Below are 19,993 nucleotides of genomic sequence, written 5' to 3'. Positions count from 1 at the left end.
TAATATTGCTGGCTTCATTAGGAAGGGAAAATGAAGCAGGCAAAAGGAAAAGAATGCTGGCTTCGCTGACCACATCAAGAGCAGACCCCTCACCTGGGTTATGTCATCTGATTTCACAACAACCCTATGAGCTTCTTATTACCCCTATTTTACAGATGAGGAAGGGAGGGGTTGGAGGTTTAAAGAAAAGTGGGGGCCGGGCATGGTGGCTCACACCTGTGATCCCAGCACTTTGGGAGGCTGAGGCAGGAGGATCACATGAGGCCAGGGTTTCAAGACCAACCTGGGCAATATAGTGAGATCCCTTCTCTACTAAAAATAAGAAAAAATTAGCCAGGCATGGTGGTAAGCACCTGTAGTCCCAGCTACTCCAGAGGCTGAGGTGGGGAGGAAGACGAGCCCAGGAGTTTGAGGCTGCAGTGAGCTATGGTTGCGCCACTGCACTCCAGCCTGAGCCACAGAGCAAGACCCTGTCTCAAAGCAAAAAGAAAAAAGTGGGACCTCACCCAAGCTCAAAAAGCTGAATAAGCAGGAGGCAGACTGGACTTTCGAGCAGGTAAACACACACACATTTACACTGCGAATATGCGTGGACATGTGAACCTATACATACATACATTTCTTCTTTCTTTTTTCTTTTTTTGGATGCAGTTTCACTCTTCTTGCCCAGGCTGGAGTGCAGTGGCGCGATCTCGGCTCACTGCAAACTCTGCCTCCAGGTTCAAGTGATTCTCCTGCCTTAGCCTCCTGAGTAGCTGGGATTACAGGCACGTGCCACCACGCCCGGCTAAGTTTTGTATTTTTAGTAGAGACATGGTTTCACCATGTTGGCCAGGCTGGTCTCGAACTCCTGAGCTCAAGTGATCCGCCTGCCTCGGCCTCCCAAAGTGCTGGGATTACAGGCATGAGCCACTGCGCCCGGCCACATTCCTAACAGGACATGAACATGCCACAATTACATCTTCACATACATCTGGTTAGCTCCCTCAGGATAAATTCCTCCAAACAGAATGGCTGGGCTCTAACAGGACTATATTTCAGAACCTTGATCAGTTTCCCCACCCAGCCGTCAGAAACCTCCCACCTATCCACCATGTGGGGCCGTGGAAATGTGGAGCAGGGCCACCTCCAAAGGCCGTTCGAGCCGCGCCCGCAGGAAGCCCCTGCCCTCCTCCTGCAGGAAGTGAGGATGAGGCCACAGTGAAGGCACACATCACAATGGCTGTTCCACTGGAGCCAGGCCCAGCAAGGGGTGGCCGGGTGTGGCCCCAGCTCCTCACACCTGGCAACCGAGCCTCCTCATGAGAATTTCTGGAAATAAGCACATGAGCGCTCAGAGCTCGGAACGCGGTGCTGCCCAGGCACTGTTGCTGGACAGAGGTCCTGCAGAGCGCCGGGATGGAATCATCCCCAGGGTGAGGGCTCCCCTCATTCAGGGGCCGGGCTGGTAGGGACCGGGAAGAAGTCTACTCTGGAGCCCACAGGAAGCAGAGAGGAGACGAGGGTCCCTGTGCTGAGCTGGGGCTGCCCTCAGTCCTCACCACCCTTCCCCGAAATCCTACTGTCCCCACCAAGCAGGGGGCCACGGAACCCAATAGAGACCATTGGGCAGTGGGGCCTTCAACGTGCTGTACTCACTCCTACAGTGTTGCAAAGAAGTCGCCAAATGAGACAAACGACTCCCCCACATCAGGTATGACGCTCCTGCCTGTGGCCAGAGACAACCCAGGCTGAGCGTGGAGGCAGCAGGAGGCAGAGGCCGTCCTGGCCCTGGGGCTGCCTGGCCATGTTGGCATGGAATTGGGAAAGTTACCGTATCTTTCAGAATCTGTTTTCTTTCTCATCTTGAAAACAGCGTAGACCATGTGCAGTGATCAAGGGGATTAAGAAGATGATTGGCCGGGCATGTGGCTGACACCTATAATCCCAGCACTTTGGGAGTCTAAGGCAGGAGGATGGCTTCAGCCTAGAGTTCCAGACCAGCATGGGCAACATAGGGAGACCCCATCTCTACAAAACATTTTAAACAATTAGCCAGGGGTGGTGGCGCACTCCTATAGTCCCAGCTACTCAGGAGGCTGAGGCAGGAGGATGGCTTGAGCCTGGGGGGTAGAGGCTGCAGTGAGCCGTGATAGCACTACTGTACTCCAGCCTAGGCAACAGAGTGAGACGCTGTCCCAAAAAAAAAGAAAAAAAAAAAAAAGAGGGTCGATGTAGGGCTGGGCAGTAGGGCAGTTGCTAACTGGGCCTGAGATCAGAATGACTTTCCAGCTGGCAGCCCTGGGCCAGGTCCTTAGTTTCTGACCTTCAGTTTCTTGTTTTGTTTTGTTTTGAGACAGTCTCCCTCTGTCACCCAGGCTGGAGTATAGTGGCACGATCTCGACTCACAGCAACCTCTGCCTCCTGGGTTCAAGCGATCCTCCCGCTTCAACCTCCGGAGTAGCAGGGATTACAGGCGCCTGCCACCACACCCGGCTAATTTTGCTAATTTTGGTATTTTTAGTAGAGACGGGGTTTCACGATATTGGCCAGGCTGGTCTCGAACTCCTGACGTCAAGTGACCTGCCCACCTAAGCCTCCCAAAGTGCTGGGATTACAGGTGTGAGCCACTGCACCCGGCCGACCTTCAGTTTCTTCATCTGTAAAATGGGCATGCAGAACAGCCCCGAGTAGGGCTGCTGGGGCACAGGACAGGCATGAAACCACTTTCTGTCCCACAGAGCCCAGACTGTGTGGTCAGAAGTAGCCACAGGAGGAGCGGGGGGCGGTTCCTGCCCTTTGAGTGCCCCCAGGTCCTGGGAGGGGCAGCAGGAATTGGGGGTCCAGACAAAGCCCAGGTCCCTGTGCAAAGCGCCCACGTGGTTCTCAGTGGAAACCCATCGCCCACACAGCATTAGTTGATGAGGCTCCCATCCTCCGCGCTCCTGGACCACACACTCTGGATATCCGAGATCCCAGAATTCCTTGTCCAAACGGCCATAAGCCTGCTTCCAGCGTCTGCAGCGACTCTTCTCGAGGCCCCAGGACCGGCCAAGCAGTGGCTCCTGGGAAGCGAGGGGATGGAGCTGAGGTGTCCACACACTGACAGGTTCCTTGTGGTTCACTAGGACCCAAAAAGTCCTCCTTTGAAGTAGTAGATGGAACGCAGCCGCGTTTGGAGTCCTCCTGACCACAAGCAATGGCATAGGGTTTGCAGTGCGTGCTCTGGAGTTAGACACATTTAAGTTCCATCCTTGGCTCTGATGCTTATTTCCTGGGTGACCTCAGGCAAGTTACTTACCCTGTCTGAGCTCAGTCTCCACACCTGCAAAATTCTAATAATACCACATACCTCAATGGTGCATTGGCAAGAGTAAATGCAGTGACGGGTGTAGCGCTTAGTACAGGATGCAGCACGTAATAAATGCTCAATATATTTTTTAAAAAGATCATGAGGCCCCGCACTATCTCCGCATCCTTAACTTTCTGGTGCTACCTCCGGGAAGATCTTATATCTTAAGACATGAGGGCATAACTGGAGTCAGAAATATCTGGGTGTGGCTGGGCACGATGGCTCACGCCTGTAATTCAAACACTTTGGGAGGCCAAGATGGGTGGATTACCTGAGGTCAGGAGTTTGAGACCAGCCTGGCCAACATGTTGAAACCCCGTCTCTACTAAAAATACAAAAATTTGCCTGGCGTGGTGGCACGTGCCTGTAATCCCAGCTATTCGGGAGGCTGGGGCAGGAGAATCGCTTGAACCTGGGAGTTTGAGGCTACAGTGAGCCAAGACTGCACCGCTGCACTCCAACCTGGGTGGCAGAGGGAGACTCCGTCTCAAAATATGCCTGGGTTGAAATCCTAGTTCTTCTACCTCTAACCATACAAACATGGGCAATTTTATTGATTCCTCTAGGCCTCGGCTTGCTTGCGTGCTTTTTTGTTAGAGACAGGGTCTCACTCTGTCACCCAGGCTGGAGTGCAGTGGTGCAATCACGGCTCACTGCAGCCTCAAACTCCTAGGCTCAAACCATCCTCCCGTCTCAGCTTCCCAAGGAGCTGGGAATACAGGCATGCACCACCATGCCCAGCTAATGGCCTCAGTTTTCTATTCTGTAAAATGGGTACCTAACTCAGGCTGGCTGAGTTTATTTTTGCTTTTTGTTTCTTGAGACGGAATCTGGCTGTGTCGCCCAGGCTGGAGTAGCTGGGATTACAGGCGTGCGCCACTGTGCCCGGCTAATTTTTGTATTTGTAGTTGAGATGGGGGTTTCACCATGTTGGCCAGACTGGTCTTGAACTCCTGATCTCAGGTGCTCTGCCTGCCTTGGCCTCCCAAAGTGTTGGGATTACAGGTGTGAGCCACTGCATCTGGGCCTACGTTTTGAGCTAAGTCCCTGGCATATAGTGAGCCCACCGATCTGAGGACGTTTTTCTTCCTCTCTCCTAAAGATCCGCATCCTGCTGGTCCCCCTCCTCCCTATGGTCCTCCTCCCTGGACGTACTTTGAAGGCGTAGGTGAGTGCCCCTGCCAGCCTTCCCTCCTTGCTTTCTGTCTCATGCTCAGAGCTGCCCAGAATATTCTCTTTCCTGACCACCGGCCAAGACTCTGCCCAAACAGCACGTCCTCTGGAAAGTTCTCCTCCCCTGACCCCACAGCTGTGGGCCCCCGCAGCTGGCCAGCTGCCTCTGCTCCCATGCTAGCTGTGTTGCCAATGGCCACCGAAGCATCTCTCTCCAGAGGGAAATCACTGGTGGATGGGGCCTGTATACAGTAGGCACTCAGGAAATTTTTATGGAGTGGACTCCCGTTCTCTACTCTGCAAACACACCACCCCTCAGGCCACAGAGGAGGGGAAGGCAGAGCCCCCCAGGTGGGTCCTGGGTTTTGGGACTTTAAACAAATTTTCCAAGGAATTCTCAGGCAGTCTCCAGATTCAGAACTGCTGGGTTGGATAGATTCCTGGAGGGCACAGTGAAGATGACGTCGCCACTGAAAAGCACCCTTTAGGTCGGGTGCGCTGGCTCAGGCCTGTAATCCCAGAATTTTGGGAGGCCAAGGCAGGTGGATCGCATGAGGTCAGGAGTTCAAGACCAGCCTGGCCAACATGGTGAAACCCCGTCTCTACTAAAAATACAAAAATAAGCCGGGTGTGATGGCACATGCCTATAGTCCCAGCTACTCAGGAGGCTGAGCAGGAGAATCGCTTGAACCCGGGAGGCAGAGTTGCAGTGAGCCGAGATCGCAGCACTGCACTCCAGCCTGGACAACAGAGTGAGACTCCGTCTCAAAAAGTAAAAAGAAAAAAGCGCCCTTAGGGCCCACTGGAAACCCCACTTCCAGCTATGAACACTTCTTTCCTTAGTTTCCTCCAAACCGGGGTGGGGGAGCCACACCACACCCCCGCATATCAGGTCCCCAGTCTCCAGATCCCAGCATCTCCCCATCTCAGGTGAGCACCGACAGCCCGTGGGAAGTGAGAAGCCACAGGGGGCCTGGCCAGGGGGGTCCCACCTGCTTCCCGCTTCCCAGTCCCAGAGCTGTATGCCGGCATGCCTGTGGTGGGGACGTCCATGCCGGTGCAGGCCATGTGTCCCTACTGTGGAAACCGCATCATCACAGTGACCTCCTTTGTCCCGGGTGCCCTCACCTGGCTGCTGTGTACCACCCTCTTCGTGTTCGGGTGAGTGGCTGCCCCTCCGCCGCTGCAGAGGCCTGAGCACTGGTAGGGATGGGTCCGGGTGGGTCCCTGCAGGGTAGGGGGAGCTTCCGGGGAAAATAGCCGGACGAAGCATAGGGGAGGCCAGTTGGGTGGGGCCATTACCTCGAGAGGAGGCGGCAGCCCTCTGACGCAGGGATCTCCCATGAGAACAGCAGGGAGCAGAGGAGTGAGTGATGCCTGCAAAGCCGCCAGCTCAGGGCACCCACGGCAGCTGCTGCTGTCACTAGCAGCCGAGAACACGCGGGTTCAGGATGGCTCTTACCTCTCAGCTGTGGAGTTTTGAAACACACAGAGGGGCCAGGCACGGTGACTCATGCCTGTAATCCCAGCACTTTGGGAGGCCGAGGTGGGTGGGTCACTTGAGGTCAGGAGTTATAGACCAGCCTGACCAACGTGCTGAAACCCTGTCTCTATCATTATTAAAAATACAAAAATTAGCCGGTCGTGGTGGCACGTGCCTGTAATCCCAGCTACTTAGGAGGCTGAGGCAGGAGAATCGCTTGAACCCGGGAGGCAGAGGTTGCAGTGAGCCAAGATCACGCCACTGCACCCCAGCCTGGGCTACAGAGTGAGACTATGTCTCAAACATACACACACACACACACACACACACGCCCGGGCCCCTCCCAGGCTCCGCCTGGGCCCCAGGTGCATCCAGCGTGCAGTGAGAGGTGGCCCTGCTCACGTCCAGCCTCTGCTCCGGGGCTGCAGGTGCGTCCTGGGCTGCTGCTTCCTCCCATTCTGCATAAGGAGCCTAATGGACGTGAAGCACTCGTGTCCCGTGTGCCAGCACGAGCTCTTCTACTACCACCGCCTGTGAGCCCCCAAGAAATAAATGCCAGGGGTGCCACCTGGGCACACCCGTGTCTATGTCCTTGCCTTCTGCTCTGTCAGCCCAGGAGATTGGGCGGCCGCCAGTGCTCCGAGAGCCCATGTTGAGTGTGTGGGGGCCGCGCCGTCCTGTCCACCTCCACCCTCTTCTGACTCCTTAGAGCCATAGTCCATAGTTCAGCCCCATCTTTCTGGGCTCCCCCCCATCAGCTCAAGCCTCTGCCTCTTTGGGAAAACTATCTCCCTGCAACTCCAGCCGGAAGGAGAGACCTGTTCTCCCTGATAGCCACATCCTCATCCACTGCGTGCACCTCGACCCACATCCGGGCTTACTCCGGGCCCTGACCCTGCCTGGTTGACCAGTGGCTCCGTTGCTAAGTGCAACATCCTACGGGCACTTGCTCCTTCGCTGCTACCTGACTGGGCTCTCTGTAGCCCTTGGCACTCTCCCTCCCTTCCCCAGAGACCCCCATCTCCTGGGCTGCAGCAGCTCTCCAGCCCCTCCTGGTGGGTTTGTCACTTGGCCAGTGCTCCTCAGGGTCTGGCCTTGGCTCCTCCTGTCACACCCAATGCTTCCGTCGCCAGCTCCTGCATCCCACCCACAACCTTCTCCCTAGGATGCTTGAGGCCCTGCAGAGCCGACAGGTCTCACATTAACTCCTTCCTCTTTCTCCTCCTGGGCCTGGTAGCTGGGACAAGAGTGGGTGACGGTGCCCCCTCCAGGGCAGCCCTTCAGTCCTGTCCTTGCCCTGCAGTGATTTCTTTCCTCCGCTTTATCCCCTCCTTGAAGGAGGCAGCAGCCCTGGGTTTCCCTATCGAGTCTCACCTGCTCCTGCTGTTCTCCAGCAGCCAGTGGCCAGCACTGAGCCGGTGATTCTTGTGGGTGAGGATCCGGAATTGCTCGGACTATGCCCGACACCTGCCGACAATGTGCCTCTCTCAGCCCAAGTCCACATGCTTCCCCTGAGGCCCCCTGAGGCCGTCTGTGAGCTGGCTCCAGCTCCCCTGCCCACCCCAACCAGATAGGACTGAGTGCCGCTCCCTCACCACCCACCCGACCTCCCCAGGCTGCTCCCAGCAGCGTCCAGCCCTCCATCAACCCCTGCCCTGTCACAGTCTGGTCACCCGCCCTCTGGTGTGTCACTTTCCCCAGGCGTTTTGTGAGGTCTTGGCTTACCTCTGTAGCCCATGGCCTGGTGGGGACAGGCGGGTTATAGAAGCTAGGATGGGGCAAGTCTGCCCATATCTGTCTGGCCTCCCACCAAGAGGTTTAACCCTTAAGACTCCCTTACAGCTGCAGCTTTACAGGACGGCGGAGCTGCTGTGGAGGAAGGTGGACATTAACAGGCCCCAAATAAGCTGATGAATAGGACCCCCTTCAGGGTCTGCCTGCAAACAAGGTCAGGAGGGGGACGATGGGGTAGAGGAAAATCCAGTATCATCACTAAAGGACTTAAATTTTGCAGAATAGGCTGGGCGCTGTGACTCATGCCTGTAATCCCAGCACTTTGGGAGGCCAAGCTGTAAGGATTGCTTGAGTCCAGTTCCAGACCAGCCCGGGCAACACAGCAAGACCTCGTTTCTACTGAAATGCGGGCCTGGGGGTAATTAGCAGGCCTGGTGACGAGTGCCTGTAGTCCCAGCTGCCTGGGGGGCTGAGGTGGGAGGATTGCTTGAGCCTGGAAGGTCGAGGCTGCAGTGAGCCCTAACCATGCCAGTGCACCCCGGCCTGGGTGAAGGGGTCTCAAAAAGTTAATAAATTTTGTAAAGTAGAAATATTGTTCTACTCGTCATGTTTTCAAATAAGATGAATTTCACAGAGGGAACAAAAGAAGTAAGGGAAGAATTAGGGGGAAGAAGTAATCAGGAGCTGGGGGCATGTGAAGCCATCTTCACTAAAATGTGGCTGGGGGCGCTGTAAGGCTCACATCAATGGGGTATTGACCCATTATTGCCCCACCCTACAGATGTGTAAGCTGAGGCTGAGTAACTAGGTCAGCGCTGGAGACGTAGGTCTGTCCTCAGGGTCCAGCAGGGAGGAAGGCACAGAGGCGAGGGGTGCATGTGTGCGTGTGGCTGAAGGCATGGAAGAAACGGTGTGAATGCATGCGTGTACGCGCGTGTGTATGGCTGAAGGCCTGGAGGAGGGGTGTGTGTCTGAGGGTCTGGAAGGGTCTAGAAGGGTGTGTGTGTGTGCATGTCTGTGGCCAAAGGCCTGGAGGGATAGAAGGAAGCATTACCTGTCTTCCATCTTGTGGTCTTCACAGGTAGAGGTTCCGGGAGGCCACAGGCCAGGCAACAGCCTTGGCCAAAGCCTGGCGTGATGGGGCTGACAGGTCCTCAGGTCACACCGGCCCCGGGGAAGGACAAGTTATGGGACAGGTTTCCCTGGAGTAAAATGCCCCAATGCCTGTGCCTCTGCCACCACCCAAAGGCCTGGCTAAATCGGGACAACAACTTCCTAGTCCACACTAGCTGCAGGCCTCAGAGCCTCCATTTCCACTTCAGAGACTCAGCAAGATTTTTAGGGTTGGATGGTGAAGTTTCTGACACAAATTAGGCAGCTAGTACCTGGGAACCCAGGTTAAGTCCCTGAAGACAAAGGAAGCAACCTCTCATTTGTAATAAATGAGGACACAGGGTCAACATAGGGAGACAGAAAAGCCCCTGGTGGACGAGGCGGGTGGTCATCCATCCAGGCTCTATTTCAAGGTGAGGTGTGAGGGTCTCACCTAGGACGAGGGCCCAGCCACCGGGCCTCCACCATCCAGAGGGAGACTTGCTGGCTCTGCAGAGCAGCCAGGCTGTGGCAGGTGACAATCAGGGGACTGCTTGGTCTTGCTGGCAAGGCCCACCTGCAGCCTGAACCCTCCATCTGCAGAGTTCAGCTGGAGCCTCTCGTTCTGATTCCACACAGCCTGTTGGCTTTCACTCGGATTCCCAGATGGCTCCGGAGACATGAGCGCCTGCAGTCCAGGGACAGTGTCCGACCACGGCCAGGCTCTGCTCACTCAGTGCGGACTCGCTGGGGTGCCAGGTCCTCCTCAGTCACAGGAGAGCTTTCATAGGCCTGAGTCAGTCACCATTGTGCCTTCAGAGGTGGCCAGGTCCTTGGCATGGCTGCAAGCTTCTGCTGTGACTCTATGGATCAGTCCCCAGGCCTTCTGGATGCAGACTGCCCCGTGTTAGGAAAACGTCACTTGCCAACCCTTAGAAATAGGAGAATTCGCATCAAAAATCCAGGATTTTCAGCTTGGCGAGGTGGCTCACCCCTGTAACCTCAGCATTTTGGGAGGTCAAGGCGAGAAGATCACTTGAGCCCAGGAGTTTGAGACCAGCCTGGGCAACCTAGGGAGACCCTGTCTCTACCAAAAATTTAAAAATTAGCCGGGCATGGTGGTAACACCTGTGGTACCAGACACTTGGGAGGCTGAGGCAGACAGATTGCTTGAGCCCAAGAGGTCAAAGTTGCAATGAGCCATGACTGCATAACTGCACTCCAGCCTTGGCGATGGGGTGAGACCCTATCTCAAAAAAGTAAGACAAACAAAAATAGACATTAAAAAAAAAGTCGAGGCTTCTCAGGTTCTGTTGTCTGAAGGTGTAGATGCAGAGGAACTGGGGTCTTGAGAGGCTGCCAAATGGGGCGGGACTTCATCTGTCCCTTGGCCCAGCCCCCTGGAATACCTCTAGACCCAAGCCTCGGGGTGTCTGCAGTCACTGCCTTAGACAACAGGACCTGAGCCACTGTTCTAAGTCTCTCGGTGTTCATGTGTCTGAAGCTTTGTCCCAGGGAAGCCTTAGGTTCTCCTATGCCAAGACCTTGCCGCAGGGCCAGGCTCGGGCAGGGCCGGGGCTTCCTTCTCCTGCACCGCTTTCCCTGACCGTTGACGTGGGCCTCCAGGCCCAGGGCCGGCCTCTTCCCCAGCTTCGGGGCCTGTCAGAGGGGCAGCCCACCACTGGCAGATGAGCTTGGAAAGTTGCTGAACCCTCATTTGAAACTGGGGACAGCCCCCATCCTACCCCGCACGGAGGGCTGAGCTAGGGCTACCTGTAAAACAGGGAGGTGAGGCCGGCAGCCAGTGGGGGTCTGAATGCCAGCTCCACACTGGGCAAGGCTCAAGCCCCCATGGCTCAGGGTTCTGGCCTGCTTTGGGCCACCAGACACCTCGCTGCTGACCCCTCAGGGCTGGCTCACTGTACACAATGGTTATCACAAGGGGTTTCTTGCTACTGTCCCTCCTAATTAGCCGGAGGCAAGAGTCAGAACAGCCCCCACCCCACCTTCTCACAGGAGCCCAGTGGGCAGGTGTGGCACTGGCGCCAGCTCGTGGGCAGAGTTCGGTGGTGGCTGGTGACCTTCCTCACAATGCCACCCACACCATTTCCCTACTGGAGCTCTCAGCTCAGGCGGGGCAGAAAGATGCGCCAGGGGCACGTGGCCTCCAGCCATGCCCTGTGGGATAAAGGCATGGAGGGGCCATCAAGGCCAGGCTGGGAGCCTTGAGCAGCTCCTGGACTAACCCTCACCACCAGAGAGGGGCTGGCCTTAACCACCTTTCTCTGCCTCCTCGCTGCAAAACCAGCTTTGCAGCAATGAGCTTCAGAGGGCTGAGTGACGCTGAGTACCGGTGGGGAAGGACAGGTGGTGCCAGTCTCTTACTCGTGGTCACTGGACTTCAAGAGTGGTCTGAATCCGTAACTTCTTTCCTCTCCGACGTTGTCCACGAGCTGTGCAGGCACCGTGCTGTGAACTCCCAGGCCCACCCCCAGATCCAGACATTGACAGCTGGCAGCGTGTAGGGGGTCAGTGACCCCTTGGAGCTGATGGGAAGGGGCCTCCCTTTGGAACCTGCAGTTTTGCTCACAGACCATTCATGGCCTCCAGCTCCCAGGCCTCACTCAGTTAAAGGCTGTGAAAGGCAAGTCAGAAGAAGATGCACAGGCACCCATCTCCCCCAACGGCAAGATGCAGGGATGGGGGAGTCTGTCCTTAACTGTTCTCACCCAGAAAACCAATGTCCCGAAGGCTTTAGGGAGTAGGCCATAAGGAACGACCACTCCAATGCGTGTGCTTCACGTAGCACTCAACAGCCCTCGAGTTAGTCACTGTAACTCCCGAGGTGGGGAATGTTTTGTTAGAACTGCATACCCCGTAAGGAAGACATCAGCCACATGTGCAAATTAGAATAAAATTAAAATTCAACCCCCTCTACCACTTAAGCCACATTTCAAGTGCTTTATAGCCACAGGTGGCCAGAAGCTCCACCGCGACAAAGTTCTGGTGAACACGACTGGGTGAGAACAGGGTGGTAGCAAGGCTGGCCGGAAACACTGCCCATTACTCACTCACACAAAAGCCTTAGGGATGTAGTCCAATGGGGTTGGCAAGGCCTGGTTGTTATCTTGGCTCCCCTCCTCCCCAGGGGACCTACCTACACCACTAGGAGGTAGTGACTCAGCTATCTCATCTGAAGCTCTCTTGGCCCAAGAGGCCCTTATATCAAGCCATGAAGACAGATCATTTCCCTGCAATCCAGGGTTGGTAAACCTACAAAACGGGGTTTTTAAAAACGAAGCTTTGTGGGGACAGCCTCACACTCAACTGTTGTCTGTGCCTGCGTTCATGCTATGTTGGCAGAGCTAAGGGTCCCAACAGAGACCATCACACAATACCTACTCTCTGGCCTTTTACAGAAAGTTTACCAACCCTGACCCTAACATAAGCCCAAACCACAAGAGAAGTCTGTCTTACACACCTCACCTTAGTAATTCAAGGAACCTTCAGGTGCTATGGCTTTGAGACGGAGTCTCCCTCACTCTGTCACCCAGGCTGGAGTGTAGTGGCACGATCTCGGCTCACTGCAACCTCTGCCTCCTGGGTTCAAGTGATTCTCTGGCCTCAGCCTCTGGAGTAGCTGGGACTGCAGGTGTCTGCCACCATGCCCAGCTAATTTTTGTGTTTTCAGTAGAGACAAGGTTTCACCATGCCGGCCAAGCTGGTCTTGAACTCCTGACCTCAAGTGATCCACCCATCTCAAGCCTCCCAAAGTGCTGGGATTACAGGCGTGAGCCACCGCATCCAGCCCAGGTGCTATAGGTTTTATTGCGTTTGCTTTAACTGTGAAGGTGGTTTCAGAGTTAAGACTTTAAACTACTCACAATTTCCACCCCTGGCACCATAAACATTTGCCTCACAGCAAATGAGCGATGTTATATATGACGCCAAACGTCCTTGCTGTCTCGTGAAAGAGAAGCTGGGTTAGGGCCTCCATCAGGAAGAGATGGTGTCTAGAAGTGGCTTCTCGCCATTGTCACGGTACCCACGTTGCAGGGGACTCTGCCGGGTTCCACAGTGTCTCCCTTGGGCTTTGCTCACAGCGTGAGCCACCGTGCCTGGCTGCTCTTCTCATTTTGAAACAAGACTGCTTCAGCTCGCTGCTCTTGTGTGTGAGGGCGCGGGAAGGGCCACTGTGACTGCAGGCCCTCGCTGTCACGCAGTGGTTTTCAGGGCCCCCTGCTGTGAAGACTCCAAATGCCGTCAAGAGATGGCATCCACATCCCATAGAGGGAGAGGACACAATAGTCCCAGGGGTTACAGTCAGGCCAGCGAAGAGGAGTTCATTTTTCTTTCTTTAAAATTTCAGCTTGTCTCCCCAAAACTAGTTTAACAAACTCAAACTCCTGACACTGTAACTGGGAGTGAGTGGAAAAGGGAACGCGGCACACGACGGAAACATTACAACATGTTCTTTGGAAAAAGAGTCATTTAATATCTTAAGGGAGAGTAGGAACTTTCAGTTACCTAAGACTACAGCCAACCCCCAGCCTAGAACAAAAACAAGACACCTTAATGTTCGTTCAAAGACAAACCCACAGCGAACGGCTCTCACACCCCTGCTCTAACTCCTCTTTCTGGGGGAGGAAGGAGGGAAGGGCCAGGACCCCGGGGACCCTCACTCCCTCTTTCTATCACACGGGTCACAAGGCAGCTCTCAGAGCAGAAGGCACACACACTGCAGTGGAAGTTGAGAAAGGAAGTCCCTCCAAGGTACACACTGGCCGGGAGACCAGGAAACCGTGCCACGGAGCTGGAAGGCAGAGCTGATGAGGCGGTGCGAGGACCACGCCCACGACAGCGCCTGCCGCCCCGAGGGGCCTCGTGACACGTCAGGTCACATTTCCAGTCACCTTATTTGTATACAGTTCCCTCCTGGAAAACCTTTTATTTCTTAAGAGTAAATGTGACTAGTTAGAGGCAAAAAAAAAAAAAAAAAAAAAAAAAAAAAAAAGAAACGAAAACAAGAGACCCTGCCCCCGCAAAACAGAATTAGAAGGAAAAGTACATCTTAGTGAAACCTTGTTACAAACGCCAAGGTTTCCCAGGCCTGTTTCCAGGGAGAGTAGAAATCTTCCTCCACTTCCACGTCACTCACTGAATTATAATTTTTATAGAAAATTTTATTCAACATACAACATTTTCCAGCAAAAAGGCAATATACAGGAAGAGTTGGTGTACACTGCTCCCACAGAAACAACCCAAAAAATACCGGAAAAGGATGAAAAATAAGAGTGATTTGCTGATTCTATTTTACTGCACTCAAAACTAGACACGCAGCTGGCATTAGCTCCAAAATAAAAGGAAACAGGGCCGGGACTGAAATAAAACTACACACAATGAATATCAACATCAGTGAAATTCACTTGCAGACTCACCCAACAAAAAGGAACCTCCTCCCAGTGGCAAATTGTACATGTTCATTCATTAAATATACAATTTCATTTTTCCTTTTTTTTTTCATTTTTAACTTTTTTACAAAGTCGACAGCTTACTAACCACTAGTGAGCATGCCCTCTTGCTAAAAGGCTTTCTTGCTGTCTGTTCCACTTTAACGAAATTCTATTTATAATTCTTTCACCTGCTCGAATGAACTGTTGAGATCATAAGTCTGCCAAGGCAGCAGAGTAAACCTTAATTGAATTTAACAACGTTTTCGATTTAATAAAAAGACCCCCACAATGTCTGTCCAGACTGTATTCAGTGCATCCACTTTGCAAAGGGGCTGCAGACAGTAGTGGCTGACGAGGTGAGACGAGTTTATTAAAAACCCCCAGGCAGCTGGAGGAGGAGAACCCGAGGAAGGGCCGACAATGCACACAATGAAGGGAAGAGCGCTATTTATTAGGTTGTGAGTTTCTCTGTTTTGCCTTTACAGATGCACAAAAGGTCATTGAAAATATAACTGAAGGAAATAGGTCAGACGAGCCTAAACACAAGACTTTCTAGCTGCAGGGCTGGTGCACCGGACCCCAGGAAGGCAGCCGAGCCACTCGTGCCCACTAGGGACAGCTCAGAGACCTTGAGCCAGGGACCCCCCGATCCACTAACCTCTTCTCCCCCATTGCGCTGACAGTTGCCTTGCACTGTGGTTACCATAAAATAACTCTCATTGGCATCCAAGCTTTATAAAAACACCTTCATTTTGCTCAAAAAGGGCAGTCAATAGATACAGAGAAGCCAAACTGAACAGCCTCAAGAAAATAAAATTAACACCAGCAGCGAATCCTCTTGCTGAAGACTTCGGCTAGAGGGCACGTGCACCAAAGTTCTAGGCTGTTAAGGGGCCACCCACACACCGTCCTTGCCTTGAACACACCAGCTTGGAAATCAGTTATGAATTTTAATGGCCTTTTCAAGGTAAGTGTAGCGACTCCTCTTTGGGGCTTTGTTGAAGTGGTCGAGCCCTAGCCAAGGCCGAGGATGAGACATATTACCTGGCAGGGATGAAGAAAAGCAAGTGAGGCCACAGAGCAGCCCTTGGAACCCCTCAACGGGGTGGTGGCCAGTGAGGCATGCATCCCCGTGGCTCTGCAAGGGGTAAGTTCGCAGGGAAGCCAGGACCTGAGCTGCGCGCCCACCTGGAGCTAAGGAGGCCCACACCCTGACTGCGCCTCAGAGCCACTGCCCTCACAACCCTGAGTCTCCATCACCCTGCACACACGTGCAAGCTTCTCTCCTTGAAGAACTCACAGGTTACAAAGGATGTAAGGATCTGTTAAGAACTCGTAGGTTATGGAATGCTATTGCTCCTGGTTCCACAGGTCGCCCAGTGGAGAGAGAAGAGCTGACACTTGACCCTGGGGCTGCCCCTCCCAGCCCTAGACCACTTGTTTCTCAGTCTGAAACCCACACCAGCCCCCGGGGGGAGAACCCTTACCGGGCTGTGGCTCAAAGTCTTTCAAATTTACTTCATACTCGTCTTCATTTATGTACTGGTGTCGGCCCATCATTACAATTGCAAATTTAAACTAAAAGAAAAAAAATTAAAACTCCTCCGTTATTTCTGTATATCAGAAAACTCACATCTCTGGCAAAAAAGCCTAGGCCGCTATGCTAGGCTTTGTGAGCCTGTAGCCTGTGGCCCGCCAAGCCCCCAGGAGGCCCCAGCTGCACACCTTCTCAAACTCCTTCTCCTGGATGTCCAGCAGGCTCTGGATTCGCTTCATCACTTCTCGAAAATGCTCGCCCTAGAATGGCAAAGGACACGTGCTCACACGGTCACTCCCAGCACCCCTGGGCCACGTCACGTGGCAGCCGCCAAAATCAAGGCCCAACCCCAGCAGGAGCACAGATTCAGCAACAGCGGCCACTCGAAGGCTCCAGGTTTTGATGCGAGCTGCTCGGCCAACCACAACATCATACCTGGTGAATCCTCAGCAAAAACGGGATTCCGAACGTTCCGAAGACCTCTTTGTGGAAATGTGCCACTGTGACAAGCATCTCATTCTCTTTGTCTATGTCCACCTGGTCCAAAGGGATTTCCTGGGGACACGGACGACAGACACAGTTCTGTTAAGTGCAAGTGACGTGGTCAAAGTGTCCACATCTCAATTCTCACACTACTCTAACCCGGAGGGTAAAGCCTGTTTTTGCTAAAAATGCCACACCTGGATCCAGCCAGAGTGATGGGCACTCATGGGAGTCTCAGCCAGAAGATATCCAAGTTTCTTCCCCCTCCCCCAAAAAACGGAATTTTAAGAGGCCAAATACTGTATTATCCCAGTTCCTGTGGAAGTGTCAATAGCTCTAAATTCAAGTGATCCACAGTTTCTGTCTGGATTGGGTTGGTAACCCAAACTGAGGACTAATTTCTGTGCAAAAACACTGTAGGTCCACTCATGGAATCATATACCTCAATTACTGGCATACAAACACAGACCAAGCTACTTCTACAACTTGCTGTGATATTTAAATATGCAGCAGATGGGGCTCATGAATTCTCTTTGGTGCCAACAGTGTCGGGGACAGATACCTCTATTCGAAATGTCCGGCTCGTTGCAGGAGATAAACATTCTAATAGTTCATCTTCTTGATGAACACCAATGATTTTGTAGCTTACAATTTCTAGCAGCCTGAACAGAGAGGAAAAAAAAAAAATAGGGCAAAATGAAGTATATATATTCACATAAAAATAAAATGGTTTTCCAGAAAGAAACAAAGTTACCATGACATGATTGTCCTTTTTTTTTTTTTTTTTTTTTTTTTTTTTTTTTTTTGAGACAGTCTCACTCTGTCGCCCAGGCTGGAGTGCAACGGCATGGTCTCGGCTCACTGCAACCTCTGCCTCCCGGGTTCAAGTGATTCTCCCACCTCAGCTTCCCGAGTAGCTGGGACTACAGGTGCGTGCCACCACACTGGGCTGATTTTTGTATTTTTAGTAGAGACGGAGTTTCACCATGTTGGTTGGCCAGGATGGTCTCAAACTCCTGACCTCGCGATCCGCCCGCCTCAGCCTCCCAAAGTGCTGGGATTATAGGCGTGAGCCACCACGCCTAGTGTTTTTTTTTTTTTTTTAAAGAGGATCTGAAATATCAGAAACAGAGACTGGCGGCAAGGCAAGGAGAGGGGTCCCCTCGAAGAATAAGATTAAACGGCTCTGCTGGACAAAGTGGAAGTGGCCACATTTGGGCACAGAGATGTACAGACTGGGCCTCCGAAAGTTGTGTAAACCTTTCCCACAGGGAATTCACATTCAGCTGATTGAGGCGTTTTCCTCACTTACTCTTATTAGGTAACAGATTACGGTCTCACTGTTTAATAATTGTTTTATTAAAACTAAAGAAAGTTTGGGAACCAAATGGCCCCAAAACCCATTTGTCCTCCAAGCGACTACACAGCAAAGCAGTGAGAATCATGCCCATCTCTCTGAAATAATCAATTCAGGGGCTTCTTTCTACAGCCCAAATGTTGGCTAGATGGATCAGAAGTGACTCAATCTGTCAAATACAAAATCAAGAGTCACCCTTTCCAGTTTGTTCGTCATTCAAATGGAATCATATCCTTCCTCTGTTTGGCTTTTCTCTGGGAATTGCGCCTTTTTACTACAGCTAATGTTATCAGAAGGTACAAGGGGAAGGACGAAAAACATGGCTTAATTGTGAAACATGGCATAACCCTCTGCACCACACCGGCTTGAGGGTTACCCCTGAGACTTGAAAAACTGGAGCAACACTGGATCTGTGTTGAGCTGCTGTGCAACTGTCTTTGCAATTGAGGCACACCCCACTGAGTCTGGGAATGATGCGCATGGATCCCGGCTGGGTGATTTCCACCAACACAACTGCAGAGGTCAGCGTTACTGCCACCCCTAACTAACCGTCCACAATTGGGCTCAAGAAATACTTGCCTAAGTTTCCCTGATGCTTTCTCCCCAAGCTCCACGGCCTTTTTACATTCTTCTAACAGGTCCCGGACACACCCATGCTTGTCTGGATATAGTGTTATTTCCTAAGTAATGAAAAGATAAAATAAGTGCTTTCAAGAAAGCATAAAAGGTCTGCTACCACAAAGGAAGAGAGGAGAAAGTTGCATCATTGTTCTCATCTGTCCCCAGCTGGCCCCCATGTTCTTGCTGTCATTCCCACCCCAACTCCCTCATCTGTGAATTCACTCACAGTGAGAACACTGGCCCTAATCTAGAACCAACCAAATACTGACAGGAGCTTAACAAAAGTGGCCTTGATGCAAAAAACCTGTCATTTACAGAACACCTTCTCAGGAAATGATCCCGAGGGGTCACCCAGGGCCTTCCCAACTCTCAGCACAATGAGAGAGGAACGCTGGTCCAGATACAAGACCAGAGGCAGACTGTAGGCCTTCAGGGAGCTCAATTCTACAAAGGTGAGGCTATTTATGTCTCAAATTTTCCCTCTATACCTGTAGAGATAGAAAGGGTGAGAGATTTGGCATCCAAATAGGCACGCAGACTTTTTTGAAGAACCACCTAATGCCTGTAATGCCAACACTCTGGGAGGCCGAGGCAGAAGGATGCTTGAGCCCAGGAGCTCAAGATCAGTCTGGGCAATATAGTGAGACCCTGTCTCTACAAAAAAATATATACATAAAAATGAGCTGGGCGTGGTGACATACACCTGTAATCCTAGCTACTCGGGGGGGCTGAGGTGGGAAGATCACTTGAGCCCAGGAGGTCTAGGCTGTCGTGGGCTGTGATGGTGCCACTGCACTCCAGCCTGGGTGACACAGCGAGACCCTGTCTCAAAAAGAACCACCTAAAATGTGGCTGGGTGTGTCTTCTGTTTAGAGCAAGCATGTGACACGAGCTGCCTACACTAGCAGCTTGGGGAGTAAGCGCAGAGTCAAGGACTGCTCCATTCACAGGCCTGCTGGACTCCCTGAGATCAGGCCGCGGCAGGAATAGCTGGAGAAGGATCCTCCCCATCAGCCGAGTGGCAATGCGCAAGCATCACAGTGGGACCCGGGAGGGAAGGGCTGGCTGCTGAATGGTTCCTTAGCTCAACATGTGATGCACCCCAGAGGCCTCAGGAGGTCTTGCCAGGAGGCAGGAAAGACTGGCCGAGGGATCCCCCAGCCCCCTTCATGTGCTGTTGTTTAGTGCTTTTCTTTGGTGTCTTAGTTTTCAATGTCTAGGAACAGGTAGAAATAATAAGCAAGTTCCAATAAAAATTAAAATTCATAGTATTAAAAAAACTTACCTCTTCCCTAAATTGGCTGTTTAACCATATACATTTAAAACTTCGCCTGTTCTCAAAGTCTGTGATTTTCATCTTAAGCTATTAAGAAAAGAAAGATTCACATCAGATACCGTCACCAAAACCCCAAGCCTTCTCTTTATGACCCATAGTTACATTAATTTGGACTCATACCTGCTGATAGTAAAGTTTCTTAGGTTGTCTAGGCTTGAAGAACTGTAGAAGATCTCTTAAAGTACCTTCATAATTATGTCTAAGAGGATTACCTGGGCCATCCCTATAACTACACAAGAAAACAGCATATAAATAAATGACTTGTTTATTTGCCTAAAAACAAATATCTGTGAGTGAGCATAAAAGCAAACCGCTGGCCTTACACCTGGTCTTGAAATTTGGACCTAGCATGGGGTTTAACTTAATACTCCTGTTTCCCGAGAACTAAATCCC

The 19,993-nt window shown here is 52.3% G+C and overlaps 2 protein-coding genes across 7 annotated transcripts in view; one reads left to right on the top strand and one right to left on the bottom strand.

The window, feature by feature from the left end:
* Positions 1–1,282: 1,282 nt before the first annotated feature.
* Positions 1,283–6,579, top strand: LITAFD (LITAF domain containing). 4 transcript variants are annotated; one of them, XM_063616908.1, is made up of 5 exons: positions 1,283–1,380; positions 1,647–1,693; positions 4,434–4,499; positions 5,515–5,665; positions 6,416–6,564. In XM_063616908.1, the coding sequence occupies exons 4-5, from the start codon at positions 5,535–5,537 to the stop codon at positions 6,522–6,524; spliced, it is 240 nt and encodes a 79-aa protein (XP_063472978.1). In that variant the 5' UTR covers positions 1,283–1,380; positions 1,647–1,693; positions 4,434–4,499; positions 5,515–5,534; the 3' UTR covers positions 6,525–6,564. The 4 variants fall into 4 exon arrangements, with proteins under 4 accessions (XP_063472978.1, XP_055098666.1, XP_055098665.1 ...); XM_055242691.2 differs by having other exon boundaries at positions 1,291–1,380; positions 1,579–1,693; positions 5,435–5,665; XM_055242690.2 differs by having other exon boundaries at positions 1,303–1,380; positions 1,579–1,693; positions 6,416–6,579.
* Positions 6,580–13,975: 7,396 nt separating this feature from the next.
* The window catches only part of USP7 (ubiquitin specific peptidase 7), a 75,159-nt gene continuing 69,141 nt past the window's right edge, over positions 13,976–19,993 (bottom strand). For all 3 annotated transcript variants that reach the window (XM_055240743.1, XM_055240745.2, XM_055240744.1), the window contains exons 24-31: positions 19,721–19,829; positions 19,550–19,627; positions 18,223–18,323; positions 16,849–16,948; positions 16,239–16,358; positions 15,992–16,063; positions 15,754–15,844; positions 13,976–15,310 (exon numbers count right to left, since the gene is read on the bottom strand). In XM_055240743.1, coding sequence (XP_055096718.1) covers positions 15,204–15,310; positions 15,754–15,844; positions 15,992–16,063; positions 16,239–16,358; positions 16,849–16,948; positions 18,223–18,323; positions 19,550–19,627; positions 19,721–19,829 — 778 coding nt within the window. In that variant the 3' untranslated portion in view covers positions 13,976–15,203. The remainder of the gene's footprint in view (positions 15,311–15,753; positions 15,845–15,991; positions 16,064–16,238; positions 16,359–16,848; positions 16,949–18,222; positions 18,324–19,549; positions 19,628–19,720; positions 19,830–19,993) is intronic.

The sequence above is a fragment of the Symphalangus syndactylus genome, chromosome 14 (genome assembly GCF_028878055.3).
Source record: "Symphalangus syndactylus isolate Jambi chromosome 14, NHGRI_mSymSyn1-v2.1_pri, whole genome shotgun sequence".
In the NCBI taxonomy this organism is placed as follows: Eukaryota; Metazoa; Chordata; class Mammalia; order Primates; family Hylobatidae; genus Symphalangus; species Symphalangus syndactylus.
Note: the sequence above shows the minus strand (reverse complement) of the source record. Positions and strands in the feature narration are given on the sequence as shown.

What these genes read in the sequence shown, in the direction of transcription:
- LITAFD (XM_055242690.2), top strand. Translation starts at nt 5,535, where the DNA reads ATGCCTGTGGTGGGGACGTCCATGCCGGTGCAGGCCATGTGTCCCTAC. An exon ending in ACCACCCTCTTCGTGTTCGG is followed by an intron (nt 5,666 to 6,415) that starts GTGAGTGGCTGC and finishes CCGGGGCTGCAG; the next exon opens with GTGCGTCCTGGGCTGCTGCT.